This window comes from Citrus sinensis, chromosome 2, assembly GCF_022201045.2.
Source record: "Citrus sinensis cultivar Valencia sweet orange chromosome 2, DVS_A1.0, whole genome shotgun sequence".
Classification (NCBI taxonomy): domain Eukaryota; kingdom Viridiplantae; phylum Streptophyta; class Magnoliopsida; order Sapindales; family Rutaceae; genus Citrus; species Citrus sinensis.
Window position 1 is genome coordinate 22,576,977 of NC_068557.1, and position 14,134 is coordinate 22,591,110.

Genomic DNA, 14,134 nt, shown 5'->3' on the forward strand with positions numbered 1-14,134 from the left:
TTATTATATTATATATAATTTTTTTAATTTAATTTTCTCTTACAAAATTAAATTCAAATACAGATAATATTTTTAACATAATAATGAACTCAAGTTTATATTCAATTGATTTGACAAATATATTTACAAAGCAGATGTTTGCCCCTAATCAAACCCAGGTCAAAACCTAAAACGGCACCAAAATGACGTCATTTCATTATTATTATTATTATTATTTGTTTTGATTTACCGCACCGTTTGGCTTAGAAAAGGCAAAAGCAACAACAACCCAGCTTTTATCTTCCTCTTTGTTTCACCACACAACCCGAACATAGAACCCAATTGTAAAAGCCAAAAGCAACGAGAATGTAGTTGCTTTCTCTTCCTCTAGGCGATAGGGTTTGGCTTAGATCACGCTCAAGCAAAAGCTTGAACAAGGATGAGTTTCAGCATTATCCTTCAAAGATGAGTTTGGGCATTTACAGTGGCTGTGAAAATTTTCTAATAGAAAATTCGTTTTCTATGTGGCTTTGCAATAAGGTAAGGTACTGTCTTCTTTGGTATAAAGTTGAGTTTCAAAGCTTGAATTTTTCTTGATGTTGATTAATAAGCGGGTATTGGATTACAAATGGTAATTTCAGGATGTGGTTGGAGCTAGATCGACAAAGGAAAGAGGAAATATTAGGTTGTGGCTGGAGCTGGTGGCTGGAACTCGATCGATGAAGGAAATGAAAGGGAAAATATTTAGTTATGGTTGGAGTTGGATCGACGAAGGAAACGAAAGGGAAAATATTTGGGTGGAAAAACAGCGTCATTTTTCATTAACAATCCACATTACAACCCAAACACAGCTCCATCGACAAAGAAAATGGGAAATATTTGGCAAGGAAAAATGGCGTCGTTTTTGGCTTTAGCAAAACACTATATTTAAATTTCGAGGTTTGACCCGGTGTAAATATCATTTTCCTTACATTTATATGTATATCAATTACAAAAGTGATGAGATAAAATTGGAGACAAAATCAATAGAATAAAGACATGTCTATGGATGCTTGATAAATTAAAATAAATGATTTATCTTTTTATTATGAGATGCTAAAACTTCTCTTAGAAAGTCCCATTAACATTTAAATGCAGCCTATTTACGAAGTCTCAAATTTGTTAGGAAATATGTCTTTTTTTTATAAGAACATTTCCTAAATTTCTCTTATCAGTAATTTTCTTTTTCAGAAGAATTCTTATTTAAGATATAAGTAATATTTTAACATTAAACTTTTTAAAAGAGGAATACAACTTAGATAAGGAAATGAATACTTCTCCTATAAAAAATAATCAATATGTATAAGGAGGTTGAGTTCACTTATTTGCATAACACAATAATCAGTTTCTCTGTAATTAAATATTTTTTAATGTGAGAGAAACGATAGATCTATTCAAAGATTGTGTTTTATTGAGATTTTGAGTATGAGAAAAATACTAGAGTGATTACAATAATTTTAAAATAGTATATTTTTCTCTTGTCGTCCTTGGTGGCTGTAGTTTTTTTTTTGGATATAAGAGTTTTTAACATAAATTATTGTGTTGTGTGATTGATTTTATTCTTTATCTATTTTCTATTTATTATTTGTTTGATATTTTTTTCTTGTAAGATATTGGGTGTGATTGAAATTTCCTAATAAGTTGTATCAAAGTTAAAGTTGCAACACAAAGCAAAGATGTCAACAATGAGGTTTTTAAAACATGTAAAGGAAAGAATAGAAAAGTTTTATGGAAGAATCAATTTTAGCTTGTGGAAAGTTCAAGTTAAGGATTTGTTGATTCAATCTATTTACACAAGGAAAGCAAAAGTGATGTAAACCATATTTGTATAGTGGAAACCCTTAGAGGTATGTAAACAATCAAGACACTTTAAAGAAGATTGTTGGATTAGAGCAAATTCGGCAGACAACTTTAAATCAGTAAATGAAAATACTAGTAATATCAGTTTGTAGTGTATCTCTTTTCTCCATGAGAGACTCTTTATCCTTTTAGGTATACCATGGAAGATGATTTATTACTACTGAAGGGTCCACAAGATTTGCACACAAGGTATGATTTGACATTGATGCAAAGTATGTGGTAAAATTTTTATGTTAATAACTAAAGACTCGCAAGGAAGGCAAACATGAAAATAGGTATTTTCAGAAAGGTCGTTGACATGTGCTAAATACATGTACTCTAGGTAAGATGGAGTATAATAATTTTCGGTGTAGAGAATTACGACTGTTGGATATATGACAAATTTTACCTATGGTGGAGTGATTCTCATAAGTCAACAAGGTAGAGACGACATAGCTATGTGGATACATGATGGATCATATTTTGTCATTCAATTGAAAAGCTTGCCAAGGTGGAGATTGTTAGGAATTATGTCTCTTTTTTCAACAAGGACAATTCCTAGGCTTTTTGTACTTTGTAGTTTTTTTTTTTTATTAAGAAGGATTCCTATTTAAGAAATAAATAATTTTCCTTTAGAACTTAACTTATTCAAGAAGAAATACAATTTATATAATATAAATAATATTTTTCTTATAAAAAATAATCACTTTATATACAGAAGTTGAGTTTGTTTGTTTGCATAACTTAACAATCAATTTTTCTGCAAGTATACAATATTTAATGTGAGAAAAATAATAGGTATATTGAGAGATTATGTGTTATTGAAATTTTGGGTGTAAGAAAAAAATTAGCGTGATTCTAGTAAATTTTCAGATAGTGAATTTTTCTTTCATTGTCTTTAGCGACTGTGGTTTTTCTCCAGTATAAAAATTCTTCGACGTAAATTTATGTTATATGATTAATTTTATTCTCTATCTATTTTTTATTTATTATTTATTTAATATTTTTACTTGCACGATAAAATTTCCCAACAAAATCATACCTGTTAACCTTTTAAAAGAATTGAAAGAAAAGGAAAAGACTCGAATGCTGTGAAATTTTATTTGCTTGTAGTCTTTTAAATTGGTGGATGATACTCCCCCATGGCTGCATGACACTGGAAACAAACCCCACAAAGCTGGGCACTTAGATTCAAAGTGCTCGATTATGACAGAAAACCTGACAAGCAAGTAAAGGATTTGATACATAACTCAAAACCAAAGACAAAGGAAGCACAAAACTTTAACATTTTATATTACACATGAATAGTTCCACAATTCTGTTTTAATGCAATCATTCCTCACATTAGCTGAAACACACAAATTATCCAGAGTTTGATTCAGGATACTCAAAATGATGAGCACGCAACACCGCGGCCCATGTTCTGACCTGCAGGAATGTTTTAGCTCTGTACAGAGTGCAAGCCACGCACAAGCTAATCATGCTATAATCAAGGGAAAAATTGTCATTGATCACAGTCCAGGGCAATCAGGTCCTGGAAAATCAGCTTCTGTTCAGATTTTTAGCTGCACGAAAGTCGACCCAGGTAAGTTCAATTCTTTACATAACATCAAACTCCTATTGGTAACCTGCTAATCTTTCTTTTCTTGTTGCAATATCAGGCACTGGTAAAGGCAAGTTGAGTCATATAGCATACCTCAAGAATGGAAAGAGCCATAAGCATAATGGTACAAAAACCACAACTTATAAATTGAAGTTCTATGTCGAGCCTGATTTTGGAAATCCAGGGGCTTTTGTTATAGAAAATCAGCATAAGTATAAATTTTTCCTTCAAGCTGCAACCCTCCGCGCTCCGGACAAACAGGCTATCCATTTCGATTGCAGGTCTTGGGTCTATCCAATCAAACTGACTAAGACACCCCGGATTTTCTTCTCAAACAAGGTAAGCTGTGATCTTTGGTCTCAACTCTTTTCTTGTAATCTTTGGTCTCAATTCTTTTCTTCTTTTTCAAATCAATTTAACCCCCAATCTCGTGTGGCCTTGCTAGAGCTATCTTCCAAGCGAAACACCAAGTACTCTTAAGGATTTGAGAAAACAAGAGCTTATAAGCTTGAGGGGAGATGGTATTGGAGAGAGGAAGGAATGGGAAAGAATATATGACTATGATTACTACAATGATCTTGGCGATCCTGATATCGGTCCTGAACATGCTAGACCTGTATTGGGAGGCTCTGAATCACTTCCATATCCTCGCAGGGGGAGAACTGGTCGCCCTAAATGCCGAGCAGGTAACCTCATTGACCCTTTTCCAGTTTCATTGGCGAACAATAAATTCTGTGTTCACGCCAGTGTGACAACCAACTTTTGCGACTTCGATAATTTGTTTTATGAACATAGATCTCTCCACTGAGAGCCGACCAGAGAAAATCAACTTGGATATATATGTCCCCCCTGATGAGAGGTTTAGTTCCAAGAAGTTGTCTGAATTTATTGGAAATTCGATCCGTGCTAGTCTGCATTTCCTTATCCCTGAAGCAAAATCCTTGCTTGAAAAAGATCCCCATTTTCGGTCATTTGATGAGATAAGAGGCATGTTTTCAAGCAACAAAAGCCGGAAAGTGGAGGGATGGTTGACAAAGAAACTGCAGAAATTAGTACCGGAACAGCTATTGAAACAGCTTACACGTGCAAGCAAAGGAGACCCCATGAAGTTCCCAGAACCTCAAATTATAGCAAGTGATGCAGCCTACTATCTTCCATTCTTATTCTATTTTTCTTTGTTTCCTTCTAGTTTTTGGCATTTTAAATGATAGCTATTAGCAACTCAAACTCCCTTATTTTGTGCTCCTTTGTTATTTAGACAATGACCTGGCTTGGATGGAAGATGAGGAGTTTGGACGCCAAATGCTTGCTGGAATTAATCCTACACGTATTCGCTGCTTGGAGGTTTTCACTAACCAATGCAAAATTTCTTAAATCAAATTCAATCAAAACCAAAAATTGAAGCAAAAACAATTTCCTTAAAATGATAACACACAGCGCACACACAATGTTCTAATTTGAGCATACCTTGCAGGTATTCCCACCGAAAGGGAAAAATGGAAAGATGAGTTCAATAACACTAGCAGACATAGAAGGCAGCCTCGATGGCCTGGATATTACACAGGTAGACATGTCATTTTCCTTTCTTCTCATTCATTCTGAGGCTTCAATGAGTGCATTATCTATCTTAGAGGCAAAATTTAACGTCCAATAAGCGAAGCAGGCAATGAACCAATGGCGAATCTATATCTTGGATCACCACGACTATCTCATGCCATTTTTAAGCAGAATTAACACTAGCAGCGTATGTGCTTATGCATCCCGAACACTACTGTTCTTAAGAAGTGATGCCACGTTAAAGCCAGTGGCAATAGAGCTAAGCCTCCCTAGCATATCTAGTGACGAGGTCAACAGGGTTTTTCTTCCAGCAAAGGAGGGTATTGAAGCAGCATTGTGGCAGCTTGCCAAAGCTCATGTCCTAGCTAATGACTCAGCTTACCATCAACTAGTCACCCATTGGTGAGTTCACATACTTTTGGGGTACAATTGTCAGAAAAAGTTCATGCAGTACTTAATATATGGTGCGTTTTTTATTTTCCAGGTTGCATACTCATGCAGTGGTCGAGCCATTCGTCATTGCCACTAGAAGGCAGTTAAGTGTGATGCATCCTGTCCATCGTCTATTAGATCCTCATTTCAAAGACACCATGCATGTAAATGCATTGGCTAGGAGTATCCTCTTAAACGCTGGTGGAATCCTTGAGAAGACATTGTTTCCTGGTAAAATTTGTATGGAGTTGTCTTCTGAGCTCTACAAAGAGTGGAGATTTGATGAACAAGCCCTCCCAAAAGATCTTATTAAGAGGTATTAACAACACTATCTCTATGGGTTTAGCATACACAACAATATCATACATTTTAACTCATGACATCAATTTTTCAGACGTTTAGCACTGGAAGACTCAGACTTGCCTACGGGGTGTCAAATTCTCTTCCAAGACTATCCCTATGGTTTAGATGGACTTGATGTATGGCTTGCCATTATGACATGGGTCAAAGATTATTGCTCCATCTTCTACAAAGATGATGATTCTGTCAAGTCTGACGAGGAAATCCAAGCATGGTGGAAAGAAATCCGAGAAGTAGGTCATGGTGATAAGCGCAATGCGAGCTGGTGGTTTGAAATGAACTCTCGTGACAACCTAATACAAGCTCTAACTATTCTCATATGGACTTCGTCAGCCCTTCATGCTTCAGTGAACTTTGGGCAGTATGCATATGCTGGATACCCTCCAAATCGTCCCACACTATGTCGAAAATTCATTCCGGATGAAGGAACACACGAATTTGCAGAGTTATTAATTGATTCAGACAAGTACTATCTTAAAATGCTACCTGAAAGATTTGCGATAACCCTTAGTACTGCATTGGTAGAAGTCTTATCGCGGCATACATCAGATGAAGTTTACTTGGGGCAGAGGCAATCATCAGAATGGACAGATGATCAGGAGGTTTTGCTAAAATTTGAAGAGTTCGGTGAGAAGTTGAAAGAAATAGAGCAAAAAATCGTGGAGAGGAACAGAAATGCCAGGCTTAAGAACAGATGGGGACCTGCCAAGATAGCGTACAAACTTATGCATCCCGATACATCAAACGTCAAAAACGACGGAGGCCTCACAGGAAAAGGTATCCCAAACAGTATATCCATTTAACGCAAGTTCAAGTACATTCAATAAAAACTATTAAGCGCTTCTGGGTGTAATATCAAACTCTTGTACTTTTGTAATTTTTTTTTTAAAATTCAGTAAGTAATTATTACATAACAGAAAGCAAGAGCAGAAAGAGCAGCATTGTCGGCAGCGAGAAAATATTGGATGGAGATTGGTTTCCCATTCAGACAGCTGCACAATCCTGATTAGCTTCAATAACCAGCTTTTAGGTTTCAGATGCAAACTTTTAAAAGACACCGATATTTTAAGAGTAGTTTTATTTTTTCCTGTTTGGTCGGGCCTTCTTCACAAATCAACTCCCACCTGTATCACTTCAACTAAAATTTAATGATTAATACTCGGAAATGGGATTAATATCTCCAATACAAGCCCATCGCTGGAAGTCTAAAGCAATACAAATTTGACCGAACTAGTGGATACTGAGGTGCTGTGACCTTTCAGATTGCTCTGAACAAGAAACTAAGAGATGTTGAAATAAGCAAGTAGATGAATTATTCTCCATTTCTCTTGGTTGGCCGAGATTCTATCAACAACATCGACCTTGAACAGCAAATGGCGCACTATCAACCTTTAAAGGATTTTTCAACACCATATCAGCGACCAGTTCAGCAGTGCCCAAGGCCTGAAAAAGAGGACCAAAATTATGAACAATCTGAAAATACGATCAACAAAACCAGTAAACCACATCAAAAGATCATAGAAAAGAATACAAATATTACCAGAGAAAGTCCTAAGCCTTCATGCCCGGTTGCAAGGAATACCTTTGACAAACCCGGAACAGGTCCAATTACTGGCTTCCCATCGGGCACTGAAACCGGGAAAATTTTTGCCATAATGCCTTCTATTTACTTAATGGGCTATGATTCGAATTACATAGAAATTTCAAATCCATGAAATCTGACAATATAGAAAAATTTCTACTTCAGAATTGCGAAATGATATGGACTTACTATAAGGACGCAGTCCTATTCTCACTTTTCTGTTGCTAATGAAATCTGCAAGACACAAGTCTCTTAGTTTGGGATAGAACTCTGCAGCACGCTTCCATATGCGATCGATGATTGTCTCATCAACTTCTGTGTTGAAGCCAACAAACTGACAGCTACTCCCTGTATGGAAGAACAGATAAATTGATGGAAAGACAAGCATGTCTACCAACATTCAGAGCTGACCTAACTCAGGATATTGTAAAATGAAAAGATATAAAGTATTTTAAACTTCAGATGTTCTCTTAAATACGATGCCAAAGAAGGCTAAGAAATTCCATCCACAAACAAGATTGCCTTAGTATATTAATCTTTCTACATAACATTGATCAAAACAGTAGTTATAGAGAACTGCAAGGAGAAACGCAAAATTCTACCAAGAACGAGGTTTCCTATCACATCTGTAGTGGCTGTCATCGAAATAGACAAGATTTGCCCATGATTAACCTGTCCTGGGTGTAGAGTTAGATCATGATGACCCACATAACCTGCCTCCATTGAAGCATGATTCAATTTAAGAGAATTGAAATTTTCGAGCACAAGCAAGTGACCCTGCAAGCAGATTAAATATAAGGCAGGTCCAACATCACAAATAGAAAAAAGAAATGGATCTTTCTTATAGAAGTAAGAATAAATGATGTTAATCACTCATTCAGAAGGAAGACTGCAAGAAAACTGTAATTGAGTTTCATGTAGAGATCCAAGGAATGAAATCAGGCATGAAAAGTCAGTATGAAAGATGGCAAGGCAAAGTTTGTAATGGAAAGTGATTTCTGAAGTAATGGATATAACATCGTAAAGAAAACTCATCAAAATCTTCTAACCAACGAGCCAAAAAGTTTATTCTAACCTTTCGAGGCTTTACAGGGATGTCCAGAACAATCTCTGTTTCTCTAAGCAGGTCATGCATCAAAGACCCACTCCAACAACCAGCTGCAACTACAATGGCTTTCTTACTATACAAGGTATTCTTTGAAGTCTGAACTGCTTCAACCTCCCCTGTGCGATTAGATCTGAATATAATTAAAACTATTAGAGTTCCTTTGGAATCTGTTTGATCTCTGAATAGGAATTGTAACACAGTCCCTCAATTTCAATTTAAGTTTTAGTATGGCAGAAAAAGCAACAAACCTTAACAAACGCGTAACAGGGTCATGGTAGAACTCTGCATACCTGCCTTTTGATGCAAAATGCCTGTTACCCTACATATCAATCAAATCTACATAGATTATGCCAAATAGCCAATTGAAAATGGTGCAGCAAGATACTGCTAACAAGTAACGTATATTTTCAAAATAAATAAATAACTAGGACCTTTTCAATATATGCAACAGTAAGCATAGCATCCAATTGGGAGTCATATGGTAGAAAAGCAGCCCCACTATCTTCCCCAACCATTAGTTCAGGTTCTGCTTGCAGCAAATCACTACTAGACAAGTACTCTGCTCTCAACCCAGCTTCACATAGCTGCATCACCCTCTCTTTCAACATGACAAGCTCTTCAGGGGTTAGACCAATTAACAAGCTTCCTGCGAATTAAATTCCCATTAGTAACAAATATCAACTCAACAAAATAATTTTTAACTAGTACATGCCATTGATAACATTATGCTCATGCATTATGGACATACAATGATGCCTAATAGTCTAAGATGAGATGGAGTCTGCTAGACTCACCATGCAGCTTAAGTACCTGTCTGTTTCCATCCAATTAGTTGAAGAGGGTCCAAGCCTTGGTCACGCAAGCTATCTGCCAACATCTTCCACAATTTATTGCTTCTCAATGTAAGGTCCCATATTTCACTCCCAGGTGTCCTGTGAACCATCCATATGTATCCCTGACCTAGAATTAAAAAAAAAAAAAAATCAACCACAGTTCGAGAACAATGAAACAGTGCAAGCACCACTTTGAAAATAGTACAGAAATGTTCCGGTGAGCAGTGGATCCGTGGTGCAACTCATTGTTAATGTGAATGAAGCTGAAGCTATAAATTTATGTGGCATGTGACGGTGTCGCTCAATCCATTAAGTAAACAACATTGCCTCACTAAATCGTTTTCTCATGTTCATTTTACAAAATGAAAAAAAAAAAAATGAAAAATGCACTCAATTTGTAGTTTCTCTAGCACAGCTTTCTATTTTATTTTTTACCTGCACCAGTAGCACCAGAGCAAGGGACGACTTTGTCAACTACAGCAACTGATAAATCCGACCCGACAAGTAACTGCCGGGCGATCGTCAACCCGATTATTCCAGCGCCGATTATAATCACATCGAATGTGTGACATCGGGAAGATGCAGTTATTGGATTTAGACGAGAATAGCCAGTGGGTCCGAGTGCCCGACCGGGGCGGGTTTTGTTGACTGAAAGTGAAAGTGGTTTTTTGCCGAAAAAGCTCGATTTGAATGCGAAAGCAGCAGACGTGCGACATGATTGCCTCCTTCCCCGAGAACCCCAAACATTGACGCTTTCTTGTAGAGTAAAATTTGTTGATTGATTATTTGACGAGATTGAAGTCATTGCAGATAACTGTTTCTGAAATTTCTGCAGTGAGCTCGATGTAAGTGCAAGGTGACTTGCAATAATGGGAGATTACCATCTAAGTCCCTGAGTTTTTCACGTTATTAATAACTTCATACTTTGTATAGCTCCCTTGTGACATATTGGAGATGACAACTCAAAAGAATATAAAATAAACGAAATTCATTAATTGCGGCGTTGTCCTATAAATATGGTTTATACTAAACTACATTCAGCTTGGAAAATTGATAACTACACAGGAATGATATATCTTGGAGCAAAAAATTGAATGGCGAGTGGAGACAGAAACAGGCAAAAATGAAGTTTCATTATAGCCTCAGAGTTCAGCCAAGTTAATCAACTCGTTGGATAAATAAATTTCTGATTGTTTTGTCTCATAAGCAGCTTCTGAAAGACAATTATGGCTTGCCAAGGTTTTGTCCAAGGCATCTGCTAACGCTGATTCCCACAAACCTGAGCTGCAAACTCTTTGGTAGGTCTCATAACCTGCTGCTTTTAGGCCATCTGATACCATTTCTCGCAAAGGCCCAGAAACCGCTTTGCTGTTCATCACATTCTTAAAAGTGTTGGACAACCCCGGTTTCCCAAAAACCACGATGGCACAGCTCCTATCCACCATGCGAACATTGAATGCTTCTGCAAAAACTTCATGGGAGCCTTGCAGCATGTTCTTCAGAATTCCAGCAGATATCCTCTCCCTAAATCCCCACAAGAAAACCACATCCTCGCAACTTACTTTTCTTTTGTCATTGGTCCATCCTCTGATCTCTTCATTAGTTGGCTCTTGAGAGCTGCCAGGCAAACTGTAGAAGATATTTGTGTAGCGGTTAATGGCTGATGCCAGAAAATCATCACTAGATTCAATAGCATCAGGAGTGATTTTCAATATGGAGCACAGCTTCCCAAACAACTGGCATATTTTCACGACATTATGCCCATGAATCTTGCCTTCATTTTCATTAGCTGCAAAATTCAGGTACAACATTGAGAAATCAGATGACTTAATAGCACATAACTCTTAAGCGCTGATTAGCACTGTCATGGACATGACTCCCAAGTCAATTGATGTAATTAGTATTCACTAAAAACACAATTTGGCTTGACTAAATAATTGTTCCAGGCTGGACATGAAAGTCCCTAGTTTCCTTCATTACACATTTCACAAGTGAACCTCAGTCACATGAAATATCCCAAGATGCAAGCATGATTTGATGTGCATGTGTGAACAGACTGACCTTGATTTGGAATTTCCATCTCAATGGGTGCAAAGAACCTATTTTTCAAGTAGGCGATGGTAGCAGATATATTGGTCATTTTTTTCACAGGACCAATATCCTTCAACAGATAGTTGACATCAATTACTTGAGGGTAAGCCAAGCGCAAAGAACAGATGAACTCGTTCATGTTAGGAGGTAGGGGAGCTAGAAATTTCGAATGGATAAATGTAAAATCTGCAAGAATCAGAAAAGAGAATCAATCTCAAAAATGTAAGGAAGTCAAAGGTGCTATAAATTTCGTTTATATAGATATACACCATTAAGGGAATTGTGGGCGACAAGAGGTTTCTGTGAAGCAGAGATCAAATCGATCACCTCTCGAAATCCACGGACTCTCTTATTTTGTTCAAATTCGAAAGTTTGAAGCTCCCTCTGTCAATCAAAATCATAATTTAATAAAATGGACAAACCTGAACAGTCACTATCACCGGCGACTGGTTTACCTTTAAAAGATCCTTGTCCTCATCTGAACTTGTCAACACAGCTCGAACTGCCTGTGTTCCTCCACCCTTTGCTGGAATTATTAGAGGAACAAGGACATCAGAAAAGTCTTCCAACATCTGTAGCCAATCCAGAAAAACTGAACCGATTTAATTATCCAAGCAAGAGACTAAGAATGGATTTGCTTCATCAAAAGTTGAAAGATCATAAAATATAATTTTTTCAATCGACCTTTAGTACTAGCTGAACTTGACGTTCACTGCAAACATCTATAGTCATGCTAGGTCTAGATCCAAACTGTTCCCCTCCTAAAACAATTTTTCTCAAGGATGTCACCAGAGCTGCTGCAAATGATAAGTCATTACTATAAAATTAAAAAAAGAAAAAAAGAAAAGAAGAAAAGACATAATAAGTAAAACTTTGCAGCAACTCATAATTTACCCTCTGTCTTTATGTCAGAGTCTGTACACGCATTTTTCCAATGCTTAACACGTGATCTAACCCTTTCAATGAAAACTGTATCAGCAACGCTAAGAGCAGGCGAAGAGGAAGATTTTGTCGCATGATCAACAGCCATTGGATTACCCATTCGAACTTTTGCAGCAGACTCTTGTGCTTCAGATAAGTATGATATGCCTAGTAAAGTAGTAATAGAAAAAAGGCCACTTTTGGCCTTGAGTAAGGATTTTCTCAAAACAAACAAGAGACAACAAGATGATACCAATCATTAATCATGCATGAAACTACAGATGAAATTGCATCAGGTCTATCAGTGATTCCTGATTATATATTGCTATGTTCATAAAACATTCATCATAAACAAACAAGAGCTGTTCCTAAAAGCCGAATGCTATGAATTTAGGCATAGTATGCAAAGTTCTTGGGAATGAAATTGATCCAAAGATATAACATATACAAGAATATATTCTAAAGAACAAATAAGCTACATTATTGATAAAAACAAAGCCTTTATATTGATCTATCTTAAAGATCTTAAGAGATATATCCAACAATATTATTTTCTCGAAATCAGCAATAAAGGAATTACAACAGCAGCAATTATCCATAAACTGAGTAACTGACCATCGTATATGCAGGTATTAAAATCAAAACCCTCTTTCGCCATTGCAGTCAAATATGATGTTTGACAAGTAAAACTGTAAGATGGCATCCCCATCTTCAGCTCATCTCTTGGAAACAAATGAAAATTATACCTGCAACCCAGTATTCAAGAACAAATTTATAAACCAATATACTTGTCATTAGCAAAAATAATAAAAACAACAACAGCATGATAAGGACTCACGGGTAAGCGATGACTTTGGAAGCTTGAAGTTTAAAGGGGCAAATAGCAAACTGAAGAATCTGGAAACGTTCAGCGGCGAACTTAGCCTTAAGGTAAGCGGTGTCGGGAGTATCAAAGGTAGACACGCAGTGCCACGGCGACGAGAAGGAGCCGGTGTTTTGCAAAGAGACGGCTATAAAGTCTGAGCTGGAAATGTGGTTCTTGATTTCTGAGAGAGATTCATTGAAGTTGGTTTTTGTTATTTGTTTTATGGGCCAGCGGTGGTGGTGGTTTTGTTGGACGGTTTTGGTACAGAAGAAGCGTATTCGTAATGGCGAAGGCTTGAACTGAGGCACCATTTTTGTTGCAGAAGCGTCTTTGAGTTTTGTCACTGTGAAAGAGAAATGAATGATTATTATTAACCGAAATGGGTTATGGGCCGGGGCGGGCTGCCCATTGGGCTTGTATCAGTTGATTGACCAACCATTTTTTTTTTCAATTTTTTGAACGAAAAATTAAGATAAACACTGTTTAATAAATATCACAAATTACTTCATATCCGTAAAACTCATAAATTTTAGACAGGGAAAAATGAGAAATGGGCTTAAGCTGTAAATGGAAATAAATTCACTTTAGAAAAAAATTAACTTGAGCTATTGTCATTGATACCAGTAGGAATACCTTACTAGGTTGACGATTTGCGAGCTTGGACCTCACATGTTATTGTCATTAAGCCCAAACACTCTAAGAGTCTGTCCAAGTTTGAACGGGCTGGGCCTGACCCAGCCTTAGGCTTTCATTAATTCTTTAATTTTTTTTCTTTTTGTAAAGCTAAAAAACTTAAATCAAAGTTAACTACTTAATACATCGTAGTTTAATACACAAAATATTAACAATGCAACATAATAAATTATAAATACTAATATCAAAAACAAAAATTTTGTTTTCCTACCACAAAAACTGGAGCTTTATA

At 36.6% G+C, this 14,134-nt stretch overlaps 3 protein-coding genes and 1 long non-coding RNA gene across 6 annotated transcripts; 2 read left to right on the plus strand and 2 right to left on the minus strand.

Moving 5' to 3' along the window:
• Positions 1 to 89: 89 nt before the first annotated feature.
• LOC127900440 (uncharacterized) lies at positions 90 to 1,019 on the plus strand. Its single transcript, XR_008052593.1, has 2 exons — positions 90 to 519; positions 621 to 1,019. It is a non-coding gene; the product is annotated as an uncharacterized LOC127900440 (long non-coding RNA).
• A 2,004-nt stretch (positions 1,020 to 3,023) lies between these two features.
• Positions 3,024 to 6,927, plus strand: LOC102621168 (linoleate 9S-lipoxygenase A-like). 2 transcript variants are annotated; one of them, XM_006492157.4, is made up of 9 exons: positions 3,025 to 3,442; positions 3,519 to 3,799; positions 3,906 to 4,146; positions 4,256 to 4,594; positions 4,719 to 4,804; positions 4,935 to 5,024; positions 5,124 to 5,419; positions 5,502 to 5,765; positions 5,844 to 6,927. In XM_006492157.4, exons 1-9 carry the CDS (start codon positions 3,250 to 3,252, stop codon positions 6,610 to 6,612), a joined length of 2,559 nt encoding a protein of 852 aa, XP_006492220.1. In that variant the 5' UTR covers positions 3,025 to 3,249; the 3' UTR covers positions 6,613 to 6,927. The 2 variants fall into 2 exon arrangements, with proteins under 2 accessions (XP_052291137.1, XP_006492220.1); XM_052435177.1 differs by lacking the exon at positions 4,256 to 4,594 and having other exon boundaries at positions 3,024 to 3,442.
• Positions 6,928 to 6,938: 11 nt separating this feature from the next.
• Positions 6,939 to 10,288, minus strand: LOC102621930 (uncharacterized). The gene is made up of 9 exons (XM_006492160.4): positions 9,768 to 10,288; positions 9,310 to 9,459; positions 8,931 to 9,145; positions 8,748 to 8,818; positions 8,467 to 8,629; positions 7,994 to 8,168; positions 7,581 to 7,739; positions 7,350 to 7,438; positions 6,939 to 7,252 (listed from the first exon to the last, which is right to left on the minus strand). The coding sequence occupies exons 1-9, from the start codon at positions 10,135 to 10,137 to the stop codon at positions 7,157 to 7,159; spliced, it is 1,488 nt and encodes a 495-aa protein (XP_006492223.1). The 5' UTR covers positions 10,138 to 10,288; the 3' UTR covers positions 6,939 to 7,156.
• Positions 10,289 to 10,305: 17 nt separating this feature from the next.
• On the minus strand, positions 10,306 to 13,561 carry LOC102621635 (poly(A)-specific ribonuclease PARN-like). Of its 2 annotated transcripts, none has more exons than XM_006492159.4 (8): positions 13,183 to 13,561; positions 12,960 to 13,090; positions 12,318 to 12,512; positions 12,108 to 12,217; positions 11,879 to 11,995; positions 11,693 to 11,807; positions 11,394 to 11,609; positions 10,306 to 11,121 (listed from the first exon to the last, which is right to left on the minus strand). In XM_006492159.4, exons 1-8 carry the CDS (start codon positions 13,518 to 13,520, stop codon positions 10,475 to 10,477), a joined length of 1,869 nt encoding a protein of 622 aa, XP_006492222.1. In that variant the 5' UTR covers positions 13,521 to 13,561; the 3' UTR covers positions 10,306 to 10,474. The 2 variants fall into 2 exon arrangements, with proteins under 2 accessions (XP_006492222.1, XP_015380642.1); XM_015525156.3 differs by having other exon boundaries at positions 12,108 to 12,220.
• Positions 13,562 to 14,134: the final 573 nt, after the last annotated feature.

Bases quoted from the DNA above. Each gene is read 5' to 3' on its own strand.
- LOC102621168 (XM_006492157.4), top strand. From the start codon at position 3,250: ATGATGAGCACGCAACACCGCGGCCCATGTTCTGACCTGCAGGAATGT. The intron at 3,800-3,905 runs GTAAGCTGTGAT...TGGCCTTGCTAG, and splicing joins GGATTTTCTTCTCAAACAAG to AGCTATCTTCCAAGCGAAAC. The intron at 5,766-5,843 runs GTATTAACAACA...TCAATTTTTCAG, and splicing joins CCAAAAGATCTTATTAAGAG to ACGTTTAGCACTGGAAGACT.
- LOC102621930 (XM_006492160.4), bottom strand. From the start codon at position 10,137: ATGACTTCAATCTCGTCAAATAATCAATCAACAAATTTTACTCTACAA. The intron at 8,819-8,930 runs GTCCTAGTTATT...ATTGATATGTAG, and splicing joins CTGTTGCATATATTGAAAAG to GGTAACAGGCATTTTGCATC. The intron at 7,740-7,993 runs GTAGAATTTTGC...TCTTCCATACAG, and splicing joins GATAGGAAACCTCGTTCTTG to GGAGTAGCTGTCAGTTTGTT.
- LOC102621635 (XM_015525156.3), bottom strand. From the start codon at position 13,520: ATGGTGCCTCAGTTCAAGCCTTCGCCATTACGAATACGCTTCTTCTGT. The intron at 12,513-12,959 runs GTCAGTTACTCA...CTACTTTACTAG, and splicing joins TAATACCTGCATATACGATG to GCATATCATACTTATCTGAA. The intron at 11,610-11,692 runs GTGTATATCTAT...TGATTCTTGCAG, and splicing joins CGCCCACAATTCCCTTAATG to ATTTTACATTTATCCATTCG.